Source organism: Salmo salar, chromosome ssa28 (genome assembly GCF_905237065.1).
Source record: "Salmo salar chromosome ssa28, Ssal_v3.1, whole genome shotgun sequence".
NCBI lineage: Eukaryota > Metazoa > Chordata > Actinopteri > Salmoniformes > Salmonidae > Salmo > Salmo salar.
Window position 1 is genome coordinate 41,052,170 of NC_059469.1, and position 18,497 is coordinate 41,070,666.

An 18,497-nucleotide genomic window follows, 5' to 3' on the forward strand; every position below is an offset into this window, starting at 1 on the left:
GTTGTTACTCTGTGTTGTATTGTGTTACTCTGTGTTGTGTTGTGTTACTCTGTGTTGTGTTGTGTTACTCTGTGTTGTGTTACTCTGTGTTGTATTGTGTTACTCTGTGTTGTGTTGTTGCTCTGTGTTGTATTGTGTTGCTCTGTGTTGTATTGTGTTGCTCTGTATTGTGTTGCTCTGTATTGTGTTACTCTGTATTGTGTTACTCTGTGTTGTTACTCTGTGTTGTGTTACTCTGTGGTGTATTGTGTTACTCTGTGTTGTATTGTGTTACTCTGTGTTGTTGCTCTGTGTTGTATTGTGTTGCTCTGTGTTGTATTGTGTTGCTCTGTATTGTGTTGCTCTGTATTGTGTTACTCTGTATTGTTACTCTGTGTTGTTACTCTGTGTTGTTGCTCTGTGTTGTATTGTGTTGCTCTGTGTTGTATTGTGTTGCTCTGTGTTGTGTTACTCTGTGTTGTTACTCTGTGTTGCATTGTGTTACTCTGTGTTGTGTTGTGTTGCTCTGTGTTGTGTTGTGTCGCTCTGTGTTGTGTTGCTCTGTGTTGTTACTCTGTGTTGTATTGTGTTACTCTGTGTTGTGTTGTGTTGCTCTGTGTTGTGTTGTGTTGCTCTGTGTTGTGTTGCTCTGTGTTGTTACTCTGTGTTGTATTGTGTTGCTCTGTGTTATTACTCTGTGTTGTATTGTGTTACTCTGTATTGTGTTACTCTGTGTGGTGTTGTTGCCAACCTGCAGCCTAGTTTAATGGCTAATCTAATCTCCCCCTCGACAGGTGGCTTGGGCAAACCCACGTCATCAGCTGGCAGCTCCACCTGCAAGAGGCTCCAGCAGCTCCGGCGGCCAGAGTACCTGAGGACAGAGTTACCCAGGCTACAGAGCACCCTGGCTGGGGAGGAGGGGAGGACAGCCTGCCTGACCAACGGAGCATCTGGATGTCATGGGATGAACAGGCAGAACGGTCACAGTGATGTCATGAAGACGAGCACCACCCTGAGACGACATGTACCACCAGCTGGCTCAGTCAGCCAGCAGCTCTCTCCTCTGGACACATACAAACCATCCCTAAGATACCAAAACAACCACTTCATTTCCTCGTCTCCCACTCCTCCTCTCCTCTCCTCCTCTCCCACTCTTCCTCTCCTCTCCTCCTCTCCTCCTCTTCTCCTCTCCTCTCCCACCCCTCCTCTCCTCTCAACCTCTCCTCCTCCTCTCTCACAGGAAGAGGGGTGTTGTGTCACTAAGTTTTTATCATCCGACCCTCAGGCCAGTTTCCCCAGCCCTCAGAGTGACTTCAGCTTGACCCCAGGGTCAATCCCCCTACAGCCCTGCCTCTTGAGCCCTAACCCCAGGTCTAGTTCTGCTTCCTCTGCCACTCAGTTCTGCCCTCCTAACTCCAGACCCAGGTCCCCTAACTCCAGGACCTGTCTTTCTGGTTCCACTGGATCCAGGTCCCCCCAGCCTACCTGCCACTCCACGCCACCTCCTTCAGGGGACACCCTCTTCAGCTCCTCTTTCAGCTTCATCCAACAGTCCTTGAGCCTTGATTCACTGAGCTCCAGTCACAGGACAGATACAGACACTGCAGCTGGTGAGAGGCCCTCTGGCCTAAACCCAGACCCACTGAACAGCTCCCCTGGCCTAAACCCAGACCCACAACCACTGAACAGCTCCCCTGGCCTAAACCCAGACCCACAACCACTGAACAGCTCCCCTGGCCTAAACCCAGACCCACAACCACTGAACAGCTCCCCTGGCCTAAACCCAGACCCACAACCACTGAACAGCTCCCCTGGCCTAAACCCAGACCCACAACCACTGAACAGCTCCCCTGGCCTAGACCGACACCCGCTGGATCAGTCCTCAGCTAGGTCGTTAAGAACTGGATCAGTCCCATACCACTCAGAACCGCTGGAGTGGTCTGGGTCCGTCCCACCCTGCCAACTGGTATCAGCCCCCCATGACCAATTATTATCTGGCTCCAGCTCCGACCAATCACGACTAGGAGTTTTGGGTCTCTCTTTGGGGCTTTCTGTTTCAAAACTGTCAACTCCGAGTCGTGTCCAATCAGAGCCAGGCTCCGTCCCTCACAGCCAATCAGACGGAGTACGGGACCGGCTCTCACCTTGGGTGTGGCAGGACCGCCACTGGGAGGGCCGGGAGAGGGCGGGACCAGGTCTGCAGGCGGAGTTACCTTCCTCTGTGACCTCTGACATGGCGGAGGTGGAGCCTGACTGTGACTCCTCCTCTCTGGACACAGAAGCCTCCTCCTCCCTGTCAGTAGCGGAGGACTCTGACGCTGCCACTGCCTCGTCCCTCACCTCAGGGTACGAGAGTGCCACGCCCACTACTGCCACTGCCTCGTCCCTCACCTCAGGGTACGAGAGTGCCACGCCCACTACTGCCACTGCCTCGTCCCTCACCTCAGGGTACGAGAGTGCCACGCCCACTACTGCCACTGCCTCGTCCCTCACCTCAGGGTACGAGAGTGCCACGCCCACTACTGCCACTGCCTCGTCCCTCACCTCAGGGTACGAGAGTGCCACGCCCACTACTGCCACTGCCTGGAACGACTGCGTCCCAGACCAGGACCAGGACCAGGACCAGGCCTGGGACCAACTGGTCAAGAAGTACGAGGGTGTCCTTCAAGATTGCCTGCACAACAACCGTACTAATACTAAGGTATGGCTTGCACCATAGACGTATTTTATACATATGGGGTCATTTAGAAGAGCTACGTTCTGCTGTAACAGTTAAATTCTGACAGTAATGTAAAGCAACACTGGTATCAGTCTTATTACTGTCAGTAATGTAAAGCAACACTGGTATCAGTCTTATTACTGTCAGTAATGTAAAGCAACACTGGTATCAGTCTTATTACTGTTAGTAATGTAAAGCAACACTGGTATCAGTCTTATTACTGTCAGTAATGTAAAGCAACACTGGTATCAGTCTTATTACTGTCAGTAATGTAAAGCAACACTGGTATCAGTCTTATTACTGTCAGTAATGTAAAGCAACACTGGTATCAGTCTTATTACTGTCAGTAATGTAAAGCAACACTGGTATCAGTCTTATTACTGTCAGTAATGTAAAGCAACACTGGTATCAGTCTTATTACTGTCAGTAATGTAAAGCAACACTGGTATCAGTCTTATTACTGTCAGTAATGTAAAGCAACACTGGTATCAGTCTTATTACTGTCAGTAATGTAAAGCAACACTGGTATCAGTCTTATTACTGTCAGTAATGTAAAGCAACACTGGTATCAGTCTTATTACTGTCAGTAATGTAAAGCAACACTGGTATCAGTCTTATTACTGTCAGTAATGTAAAGCAACACTGGTATCAGTCTTATTACTGTTAGTAATGTAAAGCAACACTGGTATCAGTCTTATTACTGTCAGTAATGTAAAGCAACACTGGTATCAGTCTTATTACTGTCAGTAATGTAAAGCAACACTGGTATCAGTCTTATTACTGTTAGTAATGTAAAGCAACACTGGTATCAGTCTTATTACTGTCAGTAATGTAAAGCAACACTGGTATCAGTCTTATTACTGTCAGTAATGTAAAGCAACACTGGTATCAGTCTTATTACTGTCAGTAATGTAAAGCAACACTGGTATCAGTCTTATTACTGTCAGTAATGTAAAGCAACACTGGTATCAGTCTTATTACTGTCAGTAATGTAAAGCAACACTGGTATCAGTCTTATTACTGTCAGTAATGTAAAGCAACACTGGTATCAGTCTTATTACTGTCAGTAATGTAAAGCAACACTGGTATCAGTCTTATTACTGTCAGTAATGTAAAGCAACACTGGTATCAGTCTTATTACTGTCAGTAATGTAAAGCAACACTGGTATCAGTCTTATTACTGTCAGTAATGTAAAGCAACACTGGTATCAGTCTTATTACTGTCAGTAATGTAAAGCAACACTGGTATCAGTCTTATTACTGTCAGTAATGTAAAGCAACACTGGTATCAGTCTTATTACTGTCAGTAATGTAAAGCAACACTGGTATCAGTCTTATTACTGTCAGTAATGTAAAGCAACACTGGTATCAGTCTTATTACTGTCAGTAATGTAAAGCAACACATTGACCTGGTATCAGTCTTATTACTGTTAGTAATGTAAAGCAACACTGGTATCAGTCTTATTACTGTCAGTAATGTAAAGCAACACATTGACCTGGTATCAGTCTTATTACTGTCAGTAATGTAAAGCAACACTGGTATCAGTCTTATTACTGTTAGTAATGTAAAGCAACACATTGACCTGGTATCAGTCTTATTACTGTCTGTGGCAGATGTTTCACAGTGCTTTGACTACTGAGCTACTGTATTTTGTCATGTCTCTCTGTTCCCGTCTCAGATTGAGTCCATGATGGCGAAGCTGCAGAGACTAAAGCAGAAGGCTATCCTGGAGGATGAGTATGACTCAGGTGAGGGAATATTGAGATAAAGGCTTTGTGTGACACTAAGAAATTTGCTCATTTTATGTTGTCTCAGGGCCGGCGTTATAGGTGGCCTTAGGTGGCCCGCCCTACCGTACCTCCTTACCCATCTGATGCTGTCTGGACAGTGAAACAGCACCTCTCTGTCTCAGTATGTGTAGACCATGTATCTGATGCTGTCTGGACAGTGAAACAGCACCTCTCTGTCTCAGTATGTGTAGACCATGTTTCTGATGCTGTCTGGACAGTGAAACAGCACCTCTCTGTCTCAGTATGTGTAGACCATGTATCTGATGCTGTCTGGACAGTGAAACAGCACCTCTCTGTCTCAGTATGTGTAGACCATGTATCTGATGCTGTCTGGACAGTGAAACAGCACCTCTCTGTCTCAGTATGTGTAGACCATGTATCTGATGCGGTCTGGACAGTGAAACAGCACCTCTCTGTCTCAGTATGTGTAGACCGTGTATCTGATGCTGTCTGGACAGTGAAACAGCACCTCTCTGTCTCAGTATGTGTAGACCGTGTATCTGATGCTGTCTGGACAGTGAAACAGCACCTCTCTGTCTCAGTATGTGTAGACCGTGTATCTGATGCTGTCTGGACAGTGAAACAGCACCTCTCTGTCTCAGTATGTGTAGACCGTGTATCTGATGCTGTCTGGACAGTGAAACAGCACCTCTCTGTCTCAGTATGTGTAGCCCGTGTATCTGATGCTGTCTGGACAGTGAAACAGCACCTCTCTGTCTCAGTATGTGTAGACCATGTATCTGATGCTGTCAGGGCAGTGAAACAGCACCTCTCTGTCTCAGTATGTGTAGACCATGTATCTGATGCTGTCTGGACAGTGAAACAGCACCTCTCTGTCTCAGTATGTGTAGACCGTGTATCTGATGCGGTCTGGACAGTGAAACAGCACCTCTCTGTCTCAGTATGTGTAGACCGTGTATCTGATGCTGTCTGGACAGTGAAACAGCACCTCTCTGTCTCAGTATGTGTAGACCGTGTATCTGATGCTGTCTGGACAGTGAAACAGCACCTCTCTGTCTCAGTATGTGTAGACCGTGTATCTGATGCTGTCTGGACAGTGAAACAGCACCTCTCTGTCTCAGTATGTGTAGACCGTGTATCTGATGCTGTCTGGACAGTGAAACAGCACCTCTCTGTCTCAGTATGTGTAGCCCGTGTATCTGATGCTGTCTGGACAGTGAAACAGCACCTCTCTGTCTCAGTATGTGTAGACCGTGTATCTGATGCTGTCTGGAGAGTGAAACAGCACCTCTCTGTCTCAGTATGTGTAGACCGTGTATCTGATGCTGTCTGGACAGTGAAACAGCACCTCTCTGTCTCAGTATGTGTAGACCGTGTATCTGATGCTGTCTGGACAGTGAAACAGCACCTCTCTGTCTCAGTATGTGTAGACCGTGTATCTGATGCTGTCTGGACAGTGAAACAGCACCTCTCTGTCTCAGTATGTGTAGACCATGTATCTGATGCTGTCTGGACAGTGAAACAGCACCTCTCTGTCTCAGTATGTGTAGACCATGTATCTGATGCTGTCTGGACAGTGAAACAGCACCTCTCTGTCTCAGTATGTGTAGACCATGTATCTGATGCTGTCTGGACAGTGAAACAGCTCCTCTCTGTCTCAGTATGTGTAGACCATGTATCTGATGCTGTCTGGACAGTGAAACAGCACCTCTCTGTCTCAGTATGTGTAGACCATGTATCTGATGCTGTCTGGACAGTGAAACAGCACCTCTCTGTCTCAGTATGTGTAGACCATGTATCTGATGCTGTCTGGACAGTGAAACAGCACCTCTCTGTCTCAGTATGTTTAGACCATGTATCTGTCGTGCCCTCTTCACGACTGTCTTGGTGTGTTTAGACCATTCTAGTTTGTTGTTGAGGTGGACACCAAGGAACTTAAAGCTCTCAACCTGCTCCACTACAGCCCCGTCGATGAGAATCACAGATGCCATGGTTGCCCTTAGCTTGAAGATGTAATCCGGTGACACAACAGCCGTCTGTGTGTTCTCTTTTCGATTCTGTCCGCATATTTGCAATCAAAAGCCAGAATTTTCTCCATCTCCTTAGCTATCATACTCTCCTTCCACAGGACATTCCACTGATTGCAAAACTCGGTCCTCCAGAAAGTGGAGAGCGTTAGCAACAATTTTTTAATTCTTCTTTAATAAAAGCAATGTTAGAAAAGATGACCTACACATACTGAGCTGCTCATGTTATAGACAGAAGCATGCTACATGGCAGAACAATCTGTACCTGAAAGGTTCCTGCCTTTTTCCAAGGCTAAACCAACTAGGCTTGTAATTTAACAATTGTATTCATATTTACAAATGGCATACAAGATTGTTATTAAGGCACATGAAAGCTCACATGTTCCATAAAAAACTAATTTTGATTAAAAAAATGTATGTTTACGTACAAATGCCTCTCCTGTGAAGTAGTGACGTGTGCTTAGTTTCCTGAAACGAGTCACAAATGGTAGAGGGAGCAAACTAGCTAGCTAACGTAAGGTCCAGAACATTACATCACCGCTAGCTCACACAGCAATAATTTCATTGTTACCTCTCTTTATGGGACTTCATATTTCTAACAACGTTGAGGCTGTTGTAATTGCATCAGTGGTTTTAGACAGCCCTTTTTCCCCAACCACCACATAGTCTCTGAAACAGAAATCGCAGATTTTTGGGACTGATCCAGATGATGTCATGATGATGACAGACTGAATTGACTAACTAATGTCAGAGAAACAAATCAATCAGATTGGTCACATACACATGGTTAGCAGATGTTATTGGTCACATGGTTAGCAGATGTTAATGTGAGTATAGAGAAATGCTTGAGCTTCTAGTTCCGACAGTGCAGTAATATCTAACAAGTAATCTACCAATTCCCCAACAACTACCTAATACACACAAATCTAAAGGAGTGAATGAGTATATGTGCATGTAAGTATATGGATGAGTGATGGCTGAGCAGCATTGGCAAGGTGCAATAGATGGTATAAAATACAGTATATACATACAGTGGCTTGCGAAAGTATTCACCCCCCTTGACATTTTTCCTATTTTGTTGCCTTACAACCTGGAATTAAAATATATTTTTTGGGGGTGTGTATCATTTGATTTACACAACATGCCTACCACTCTGAAGATGCAAAATCATTTTTATTGTGAAACAAACAAGAAATAAGACAAAACAACTGAAAACTTGAGCGTGCAGAACTATTAACCCCCCCCCATTCTTCAAGGCAAAACTGTTCCAGCTCCTTCAAGATGGATGGGTTCCGCTGGTGTTCAGAAATCTTTCAGTCATACCACAGATTCTCAATTGGATTGAGGTCTGGGCTTTGACTAGGCCATTCCAAGACATTTAAATGTTTCCCCTTAAACCACTCAAATGTTGCTTTAGCAGTATTCTTAGGGTCATTGTCCTGCTGGAAGGTGAACCTCCGTCCCAGTCTCAAATCTCTAGAAGACTGAAGCAGGTTTCCCTCAAGAATTTCCCTGTATTTAGCGCCATCCATCATTCCTTCAATTCTGACCAGTTTCCCAGTCCCTGTCGATGAAAAACACCCCCACAGCATGATGCTGCCACCATCCTGCTTCACTGTGGGGATGGTGTTCACGGGGTGATGAGAGGTGTTGGGTTTGCGTCAGACATAGCGTTTTCCTTAATGGCCAAAAAGCTCAATTTTAGTCTCATCTGACCAGAGTACCTTCTTCCATATGTTTGGAGAGTCTCCCACATGCCTTTTGGTGAACACCAAACATGTTTGCTTATTTATTTCTTTAAGCAATGGCTTTTTTGGCCACTCTTCCATAAAGCCCAACACTGTGGAGTATACGGCTTAAAGTGGTCCTATGAACAGATACTCCAATCTCCGCTGTGGAGCTTTGCAGCTCCTTTGGATGGCCCTCTCTTGGCAGGTTTGTTGTGGTGCCATATTCTTTCCATTTTTTAATAATGGATTTAATGGTGCTCCATGGGATGTTCAAAGTTCCGGATATTTTTTTATAACCAAACCCTGATCTGTACTTCTCCACAACTTTGTCCCTGACGTGTTTGGAGAGCTCCTTGGTCTTCATGGTGCCGGTTGTTTGGTGGTGCCCCTTGCTTAGTGGTGCTGCAGACTCTGGGGCCTTTCAGAACAGGTGTATATATACTGAGATCATGTGACAGATCATGTGACACTTAGATTGCAAACAGGTGGACTTTATTTAACTAATTATGTGACTTCTGAAGGTAATTGGTTGCACCAGATCTTATTTAGGGGCTTCATAGCAAAGGGGGTGAATACATATGCACTTACCACTTTTCCGTTTTTTATTTTCTTGAATTTTTTGAAACAAGTAATTTTTTTAATTTCACTTCACCAATTAGGACTTTTTTGTGTTTGTCCATTACATGAAATCCAAATAAAAATCTATTTAAATTACAGGTTGTAACGCAACAAAATAGGAAAAACGCCAAGGGGGATGAATACTTTAGCAAGGCACCGTATGATATGAGTAATGTAAAATGTGTAAACATTATTAAAGTGGCATTATTTAAAGTGGCATTATTTAAAGTGACTAGTGATCCATTTATTAAAGTGATTGGGTCTCAATGTAGGTAGCAGCAGTTAGTGGTGGCTGTTTAACAGTCTGATGGCCTGGAGATAGAAGCTGTTTATCAGTCTGATGGCCTTGAGATAGAAGCTGTTTACCAGTCTGATGGTCTGGAGATAGAAGCTGTTTATCAGTCTGATGGTCTGGAGATAGAAGCTGTTTATCAGTCTGATGGCCTTGAGATAGAAGCTGTTTAACAGTCTGATGGCCTGGAGATAGAAGCTGTTTATCAGTCTGATGGCCTGGAGATAGAAGCTGTTTAACAGTCTGATGGCCTGGAGATAGAAGCTGTTTAACAGTCTGATGGCCTGGAGATAGAAGCTGTTTAACAGTCTGATGGCCTTGAGATAGAAGCTGTTTAACAGTCTGATGGCCTGGAGATAGAAGCTGTTTAACAGTCTGATGGCCTGGAGATAGAAGCTGTTTATCAGTCTGATGGCCTGGAGATAGAAGCTGTTTAACAGTCTGATGGTCTGGAGATAGAAGCTGTTTATCAGTCTGATGGTCTGGAGATAGAAGCTGTTTAACAGTCTGATGGTCTGGAGATAGAAGCTGTTTATCAGTCTGATGGCCTGGAGATAGAAGCTGTTTAACAGTCTGATGGTCTGGAGATAGAAGCTGTTTATCAGTCTGATGGCCTGGAGATAGAAGCTGTTTAACAGTCTGATGGCCTGGAGATAGAAGCTGTTTAACAGTCTGATGGCCTGGAGATAGAAGCTGTGTAACCTCTTGGGGCTAGGTGGGACGCTAGCGTGCCACCCGTGGTGCACTCCATCAACAGCAGGTGCATTTCAAGAGCGGCAAATTTGAATCCAAATAAATGTCAAAATTCAAATTTTTCAAAAATACAACTATGTTACACCATTTGAAAGATAAACATCTCCTTAATCTAACCACGTTTTACGATTTCAAAAAGGTTTTACGGCGAAAGCATAAATTTAGAGTATGTTAGGACAGTACATTTACAAGAGTTGTGTGTAATGTTTTGTCAAGTCAAAGACAGGGTCACCAAAACCATAAAACCAGCTAAAATGATGCACTAACCTTTTACAATCTCCATCAGATGACATTCCTAGGACATTATGTTAGACAATGCATGCATTTTTAGTTCTATCAAGTTCATATTTATATACAAAAACAGCGTTTTACTATGGCATTGATGTTGAGGAAATCGTTTCCTCCAATAACCGGCAGTCAAGTCAGCGTCACAAATTAAATAATTAAAATTAGAAAACATTGGTAAAATATTATATTGTCATTTAAAGAATTATAGATTTACATCTCTTGAACGCAATCAACTTGCCAGATTTAAAAATAACCTTACTGGGAAATCACACTTTGCAATAATCTGAGCACTGCGCCCAGAAAAATACGCGTTGCGATACAGACTAGACGTCATGTTGGGGAGATCTAAAATCGAAAATACTATGTAAATAATCCATTACCTTTGATTCTCTTCATCAGATGTCACTTCCAGGTATCACAGGTCCATAACGAATGTAGTTTTGTTCAAAAAAGCTCATCATTTATGTCCAAAAATCTCCGTCTCGTTAGCACATGATGTAAGCCAGCCGGACTTCTCGTCATGAACGAGGGGAAAAAATATATTTCCGTTCGTTCAAACATGTCAAACGTTGTATAGCATAAATCATTAGGGCCTTTTTAACCAGAACATGAATAATATTCAAGGTGGACGAATGCATACTCTTTTATAACGTATTGGAACGAGGGTACCCAACATGAACTCGCGCCAGGTGTCTAATGGGACATCATCGTTCCATGGCTCTTGTTCGGTCAGATCTCCCTCCAGAAGACTCAAAACACTTTGTAAAGGCTGGTGACATCTAGTGGAAGCAATAGGAAGTGCCAAAATATTCCTAAACCCCTGTGTTTTTCAATGGGATAGGTTTAAAGTCAATACAACACATCAGGTATCCACTTCCTGTCAGAAAATGTCTCAGGGTTTTGCCTGCCAAATGAGTTCTGTTATACTCACAGACACCATTCAAACAGTTTTGGAAACTTTAGAGTGTTTTCTATCCATATATAATAAGTATATGCATATTCTAGTTACTGGGTAGGATTAGTAACCAGATTAAATCGGGTACATTTTTTTTATCCAGACGTGCAAATGCTGCCCCCTAGACCCAACAGGTTAACAGTCTGATGGCCTGGAGATAGAAGCTGTTTAACAGTCTGATGGCCTGGAGATAGAAGCTGTTTAACAGTCTGATGGTCTGGAGATAGAAGCTGTTTATCAGTCTGATGGTCTGGAGATAGAAGCTGTTTAACAGTCTGATGGTCTGGAGATAGAAGCTGTTTATCAGTCTGATGGTCTGGAGATAGAAGCTGTTTAACAGTCTGATGGTCTGGAGATAGAAGCTGTTTATCAGTCTGATGGCCTGGAGATAGAAGCTGTTTAACAGTCTGATGGCCTTGAGATAGAAGCTGTTTAACAGTCTGATGGCCTGGAGATAGAAGCTGTTTATCAGTCTGATGGCCTTGAGATAGAAGCTGTTTAACAGTCTGATGGCCTGGAGATAGAAGCTGTTTAACAGTCTGATGGCCTGGAGATAGAAGCTGTTTATCAGTCTGATGGCCTGGAGATAGAAGCTGTTTAACAGTCTGATGGTCTGGAGATAGAAGCTGTTTATCAGTCTGATGGCCTGGAGATAGAAGCTGTTTAACAGTCTGATGGCCTGGAGATAGAAGCTGTTTAACAGTCTGATGGCCTGGAGATAGAAGCTGTTTAACAGTCTGATGGCCTGGAGATAGAAGCTGTTTAACAGTCTGATGGCCTGGAGATAGAAGCTGTTTAACAGTCTGATGGTCTGGAGATAGAAGCTGTTTATCAGTCTGATGGTCTGGAGATAGAAGCTGTTTAACAGTCTGATGGTCTGGAGATAGAAGCTGTTTATCAGTCTGATGGTCTGGAGATAGAAGCTGTTTAACAGTCTGATGGTCTGGAGATAGAAGCTGTTTATCAGTCTGATGGCCTGGAGATAGAAGCTGTTTAACAGTCTGATGGTCTGGAGATAGAAGCTGTTTATCAGTCTGATGGCCTGGAGATAGAAGCTGTTTAACAGTCTGATGGTCTGGAGATAGAAGCTGTTTATCAGTCTGATGGCCTGGAGATAGAAGCTGTTTAACAGTCTGATGGCCTGGAGATAGAAGCTGTTTAACAGTCTGATGGCCTGGAGATAGAAGCTGTTTAACAGTCTGATGGCCTTGAGATAGAAGCTGTTTAACAGTCTGATGGTCTGGAGATAGAAGCTGTTTATCAGTCTGATGGCCTGGAGATAGAAGCTGTTTAACAGTCTGATGGCCTGGAGATAGAAGCTGTTTAACAGTCTGATGGCCTGGAGATAGAAGCTGTTTAACAGTCTGATGGTCTGGAGATAGAAGCTGTTTAACAGTCTGATGGTCTGGAGATAGAAGCTGTTTATCAGTCTGATGGCCTGGAGATAGAAGCTGTTTAACAGTCTGATGGCCTGGAGATAGAAGCTGTTTAACAGTCTGATGGCCTGGAGATAGAAGCTGTTTAACAGTCTGATGGTCTGGAGATAGAAGCTGTTTATCAGTCTGATGGCCTGGAGATAGAAGCTGTTTAACAGTCTGATGGCCTGGAGATAGAAGCTGTTTAACAGTCTGATGGCCTGGAGATAGAAGCTGTTTAACAGTCTGATGGTCTGGAGATAGAAGCTGTTTATCAGTCTGATGGCCTGGAGATAGAAGCTGTTTAACAGTCTGATGGCCTGGAGATAGAAGCTGTTTAACAGTCTGATGGCCTGGAGATAGAAGCTGTTTAACAGTCTGATGGTCTGGAGATAGAAGCTGTTTATCAGTCTGATGGCCTGGAGATAGAAGCTGTTTAACAGTCTGATGGCCTGGAGATAGAAGCTGTTTAACAGTCTGATGGCCTGGAGATAGAAGCTGTTTAACAGTCTGATGGCCTTGAGATAGAAGCTGTTTATCAGTCTGATGGCCTTGAGATAGAAGCTGTTTAACAGTCTGATGGCCTGGAGATAGAAGCTGTTTATCAGTCTGATGGCCTGGAGATAGAAGCTGTTTATCAGTCTGATGGGCTGGAGATAGAAGCTGTTTAACAGTCTGATGGTCTGGAGATAGAAGCTGTATATCAGTCTGATGGCCTGGAGATAGAAGCTGTTTAACAGTCTGATGGCCTGGAGATAGAAGCTGTTTAACAGTCTGATGGTCTGGAGATAGAAGCTGTTTATCAGTCTGATGGCCTGGAGATAGAAGCTGTTTAACAGTCTGATGGTCTGGAGATAGAAGCTGTTTAACAGTCTGATGGTCTGGAGATAGAAGCTGTTTAACAGTCTGATGGTCTGGAGATAGAAGCTGTTTAACAGTCTGATGGTCTGGAGATAGAAGCTGTTTATCAGTCTGATGGCCTGGAGATAGAAGCTGTTTAACAGTCTGATGGTCTGGAGATAGAAGCTGTTTAACAGTCTGATGGCCTGGAGATAGAAGCTGTTTAACAGTCTGATGGCCTGGAGATAGAAGCTGTTTAACAGTCTGATGGCCTTGAGATAGAAGCTGTTTAACAGTCTGATGGCCTGGAGATAGAAGCTGTTTAACAGTCTGATGGCCTGGAGATAGAAGCTGTATATCAGTCTGATGGCCTGGAGATAGAAGCTGTATATCAGTCTGATGGCCTGGAGATAGAAGCTGTTTATCAGTCTGATGGCCTGGAGATAGAAGCTGTTTAACAGTCTGATGGCCTGGAGATAGAAGCTGTTTAACAGTCTGATGGCCTTGAGATAGAAGCTGTTTATCAGTCTGATGGCCTGGAGATAGAAGCTGTTTAACAGTCTGATGGCCTTGAGATAGAAGCTGTTTAACAGTCTGATGGCCTTGAGATAGAAGCTGTTTAACAGTCTGATGGCCTGGAGATAGAAGCTGTTTAACAGTCTGATGGCCTGGAGATAGAAGCTGTTCATCAGTCTGATGGCCTGGAGATAGAAGCTGTTTAACAGTCTGATGGCCTTGAGATAGAAGCTGTTTATCAGTCTGATGGCCTTGAGATAGAAGCTGTTTAACAGTCTGATGGCCTGGAGATAGAAGCTGTTTAACAGTCTGATGGCCTTGAGATAGAAGCTGTTTAACAGTCTGATGGTCTGGAGATAGAAGCTGTTTAACAGTCTGATGGTCTGGAGATAGAAGCTGTTTATCAGTCTGATGGCCTGGAGATAGAAGCTGTTTATCAGTCTGATGGCCTGGAGATAGAAGCTGTTTATCAGTCTGATGGCCTGGAGATAGAAGCTGTTTAACAGTCTGATGGCCTTGAGATAGAAGCTGTTTATCAGTCTGATGGCCTGGAGATAGAAGCTGTTTATCAGTCTGATGGTCTGGAGATAGAAGCTGTTTAACAGTCTGATGGCCTGGAGATAGAAGCTGTTTAACAGTCTGATGGCCTGGAGATAGAAGCTGTTTAACAGTCTGATGGCCTGGAGATAGAAGCTGTTTAACAGTCTGATGGCCTGGAGATAGAAGCTGTTTAACAGTCTGATGGCCTGGAGATAGAAGCTGTTTATCAGTCTGATGGCCTGGAGATAGAAGCTGTTTAACAGTCTGATGGCCTGGAGATAGAAGCTGTTTAACAGTCTGATGGCCTTGAGATAGAAGCTGTTTAACAGTCTGATGGCCTGGAGATAGAAGCTGTTTAACAGTCTGATGGCCTGGAGATAGAAGCTGTTTATCAGTCTGATGGCCTGGAGATAGAAGCTGTTTAACAGTCTGATGGTCTGGAGATAGAAGCTGTTTATCAGTCTGATGGCCTGGAGATAGAAGCTGTTTAACAGTCTGATGGCCTGGAGATAGAAGCTGTTTAACAGTCTGATGGCCTGGAGATAGAAGCTGTTTAACAGTCTGATGGCCTGGAGATAGAAGCTGTTTAACAGTCTGATGGTCTGGAGATAGAAGCTGTTTATCAGTCTGATGGCCTGGAGATAGAAGCTGTTTAACAGTCTGATGGCCTGGAGATAGAAGCTGTTTAACAGTCTGATGGCCTGGAGATAGAAGCTGTTTAACAGTCTGATGGCCTGGAGATAGAAGCTGTTTAACAGTCTGATGGTCTGGAGATAGAAGCTGTTTATCAGTCTGATGGCCTGGAGATAGAAGCTGTTTAACAGTCTGATGGTCTGGAGATAGAAGCTGTTTATCAGTCTGATGGCCTGGAGATAGAAGCTGTTTAACAGTCTGATGGCCTGGAGATAGAAGCTGTTTAACAGTCTGATGGCCTGGAGATAGAAGCTGTTTAACAGTCTGATGGCCTGGAGATAGAAGCTGTTTAACAGTCTGATGGTCTGGAGATAGAAGCTGTTTATCAGTCTGATGGCCTGGAGATAGAAGCTGTTTAACAGTCTGATGGCCTGGAGATAGAAGCTGTTTAACAGTCTGATGGCCTGGAGATAGAAGCTGTTTAACAGTCTGATGGCCTGGAGATAGAAGCTGTTTAACAGTCTGATGGTCTGGAGATAGAAGCTGTTTATCAGTCTGATGGCCTGGAGATAGAAGCTGTTTAACAGTCTGATGGCCTGGAGATAGAAGCTGTTTAACAGTCTGATGGCCTGGAGATAGAAGCTGTTTAACAGTCTGATGGCCTTGAGATAGAAGCTGTTTATCAGTCTGATGGCCTTGAGATAGAAGCTGTTTAACAGTCTGATGGCCTGGAGATAGAAGCTGTTTATCAGTCTGATGGCCTGGAGATAGAAGCTGTTTAACAGTCTGATGGCCTGGAGATAGAAGCTGTTTAACAGTCTGATGGCCTGGAGATAGAAGCTGTTTAACAGTCTGATGGCCTGGAGATAGAAGCTGTTTAACAGTCTGATGGTCTGGAGATAGAAGCTGTTTATCAGTCTGATGGGCTGGAGATAGAAGCTGTTTAACAGTCTGATGGCCTGGAGATAGAAGCTGTTTAACAGTCTGATGGCCTGGAGATAGAAGCTGTTTAACAGTCTGATGGTCTGGAGATAGAAGCTGTTTATCAGTCTGATGGCCTGGAGATAGAAGCTGTTTAACAGTCTGATGGCCTGGAGATAGAAGCTGTTTAACAGTCTGATGGTCTGGAGATAGAAGCTGTTTAACAGTCTGATGGTCTGGAGATAGAAGCTGTTTAACAGTCTGATGGTCTGGAGATAGAAGCTGTTTATCAGTCTGATGGCCTGGAGATAGAAGCTGTTTAACAGTCTGATGGTCTGGAGATAGAAGCTGTTTAACAGTCTGATGGCCTGGAGATAGAAGCTGTTTAACAGTCTGATGGCCTGGAGATAGAAGCTGTTTAACAGTCTGATGGCCTGGAGATAGAAGCTGTTTAACAGTCTGATGGCCTGGAGATAGAAGCTGTATATCAGTCTGATGGCCTGGAGATAGAAGCTGTATATCAGTCTGATGGCCTGGAGATAGAAGCTGTTTATCAGTCTGATGGCCTGGAGATAGAAGCTGTTTAACAGTCTGATGGCCTGGAGATAGAAGCTGTTTAACAGTCTGATGGCCTTGAGATAGAAGCTGTTTATCAGTCTGATGGCCTGGAGATAGAAGCTGTTTAACAGTCTGATGGCCTTGAGATAGAAGCTGTTTAACAGTCTGATGGCCTTGAGATAGAAGCTGTTTAACAGTCTGATGGCCTGGAGATAGAAGCTGTTTAACAGTCTGATGGCCTGGAGATAGAAGCTGTTTAACAGTCTGATGGTCTGGAGATAGAAGCTGTTTAACAGTCTGATGGTCTGGAGATAGAAGCTGTTTATCAGTCTGATGGCCTGGAGATAGAAGCTGTTTAACAGTCTGATGGTCTGGAGATAGAAGCTGTTTAACAGTCTGATGGCCTGGAGATAGAAGCTGTTTAACAGTCTGATGGCCTGGAGATAGAAGCTGTTTAACAGTCTGATGGCCTGGAGATAGAAGCTGTTTAACAGTCTGATGGCCTGGAGATAGAAGCTGTATATCAGTCTGATGGCCTGGAGATAGAAGCTGTATATCAGTCTGATGGCCTGGAGATAGAAGCTGTTTATCAGTCTGATGGCCTGGAGATAGAAGCTGTTTAACAGTCTGATGGCCTGGAGATAGAAGCTGTTTAACAGTCTGATGGCCTTGAGATAGAAGCTGTTTATCAGTCTGATGGCCTGGAGATAGAAGCTGTTTAACAGTCTGATGGCCTTGAGATAGAAGCTGTTTAACAGTCTGATGGCCTTGAGATAGAAGCTGTTTAACAGTCTGATGGCCTGGAGATAGAAGCTGTTTAACAGTCTGATGGCCTGGAGATAGAAGCTGTTTATCAGTCTGATGGCCTGGAGATAGAAGCTGTTTAACAGTCTGATGGCCTTGAGATAGAAGCTGTTTATCAGTCTGATGGCCTTGAGATAGAAGCTGTTTAACAGTCTGATGGCCTGGAGATAGAAGCTGTTTAACAGTCTGATGGCCTTGAGATAGAAGCTGTTTAACAGTCTGATGGCCTGGAGATAGAAGCTGTTTAACAGTCTGATGGTCTGGAGATAGAAGCTGTTTATCAGTCTGATGGCCTGGAGATAGAAGCTGTTTATCAGTCTGATGGCCTGGAGATAGAAGCTGTTTATCAGTCTGATGGCCTGGAGATAGAAGCTGTTTAACAGTCTGATGGCCTTGAGATAGAAGCTGTTTAACAGTCTGATGGCCTGGAGATAGAAGCTGTTTAACAGTCTGATGGCCTGGAGATAGAAGCTGTTTAACAGTCTGATGGCCTGGAGATAGAAGCTGTTTAACAGTCTGATGGCCTGGAGATAGAAGCTGTTTAACAGTCTGATGGCCTGGAGATAGAAGCTGTTTAACAGTCTGATGGCCTGGAGATAGAAGCTGTTTAACAGTCTGATGGCCTGGAGATAGAAGCTGTTTAACAGTCTGATGGCCTGGAGATAGAAGCTGTTTAACAGTCTGATGGCCTGGAGATAGAAGCTGTTTAACAGTCTGATGGCCTGGAGATAGAAGCTGTTTATCAGTCTGATGGCCTGGAGATAGAAGCTGTTTAACAGTCTGATGGTCTGGAGATAGAAGCTGTTTATCAGTCTGATGGCCTGGAGATAGAAGCTGTTTAACAGTCTGATGGCCTGGAGATAGAAGCTGTTTAACAGTCTGATGGCCTGGAGATAGAAGCTGTTTAACAGTCTGATGGTCTGGAGATAGAAGCTGTTTATCAGTCTGATGGTCTGGAGATAGAAGCTGTTTATCAGTCTGATGGCCTGGAGATAGAAGCTGTTTAACAGTCTGATGGTCTGGAGATAGAAGCTGTTTAACAGTCTGATGGCCTGGAGATAGAAGCTGTTTATCAGTCTGATGGTCTGGAGATAGAAGCTGTTTAACAGTCTGATGGCCTGGAGATAGAAGCTGTTTAACAGTCTGATGGCCTGGAG

The 18,497-nt window shown here is 44.1% G+C and overlaps 1 protein-coding gene across 5 annotated transcripts in view; it reads left to right on the forward strand.

The window, feature by feature from the left end:
• The window catches only part of disc1 (DISC1 scaffold protein), a 136,863-nt gene that overhangs the window by 27,131 nt on the left and 91,235 nt on the right, over positions 1 to 18,497 (forward strand). For all 5 annotated transcript variants that reach the window (XR_006762632.1, XR_006762633.1, XM_045710456.1 and 2 more), the window contains 2 exons: positions 774 to 2,680; positions 4,378 to 4,447. Coding sequence is in view for 3 of the 5 variants with exons in the window: in XM_045710456.1 (XP_045566412.1) it covers positions 774 to 2,680; positions 4,378 to 4,447 (1,977 nt within the window). In the remaining 2 variants the exon portion in view is untranslated. The remainder of the gene's footprint in view (positions 1 to 773; positions 2,681 to 4,377; positions 4,448 to 18,497) is intronic.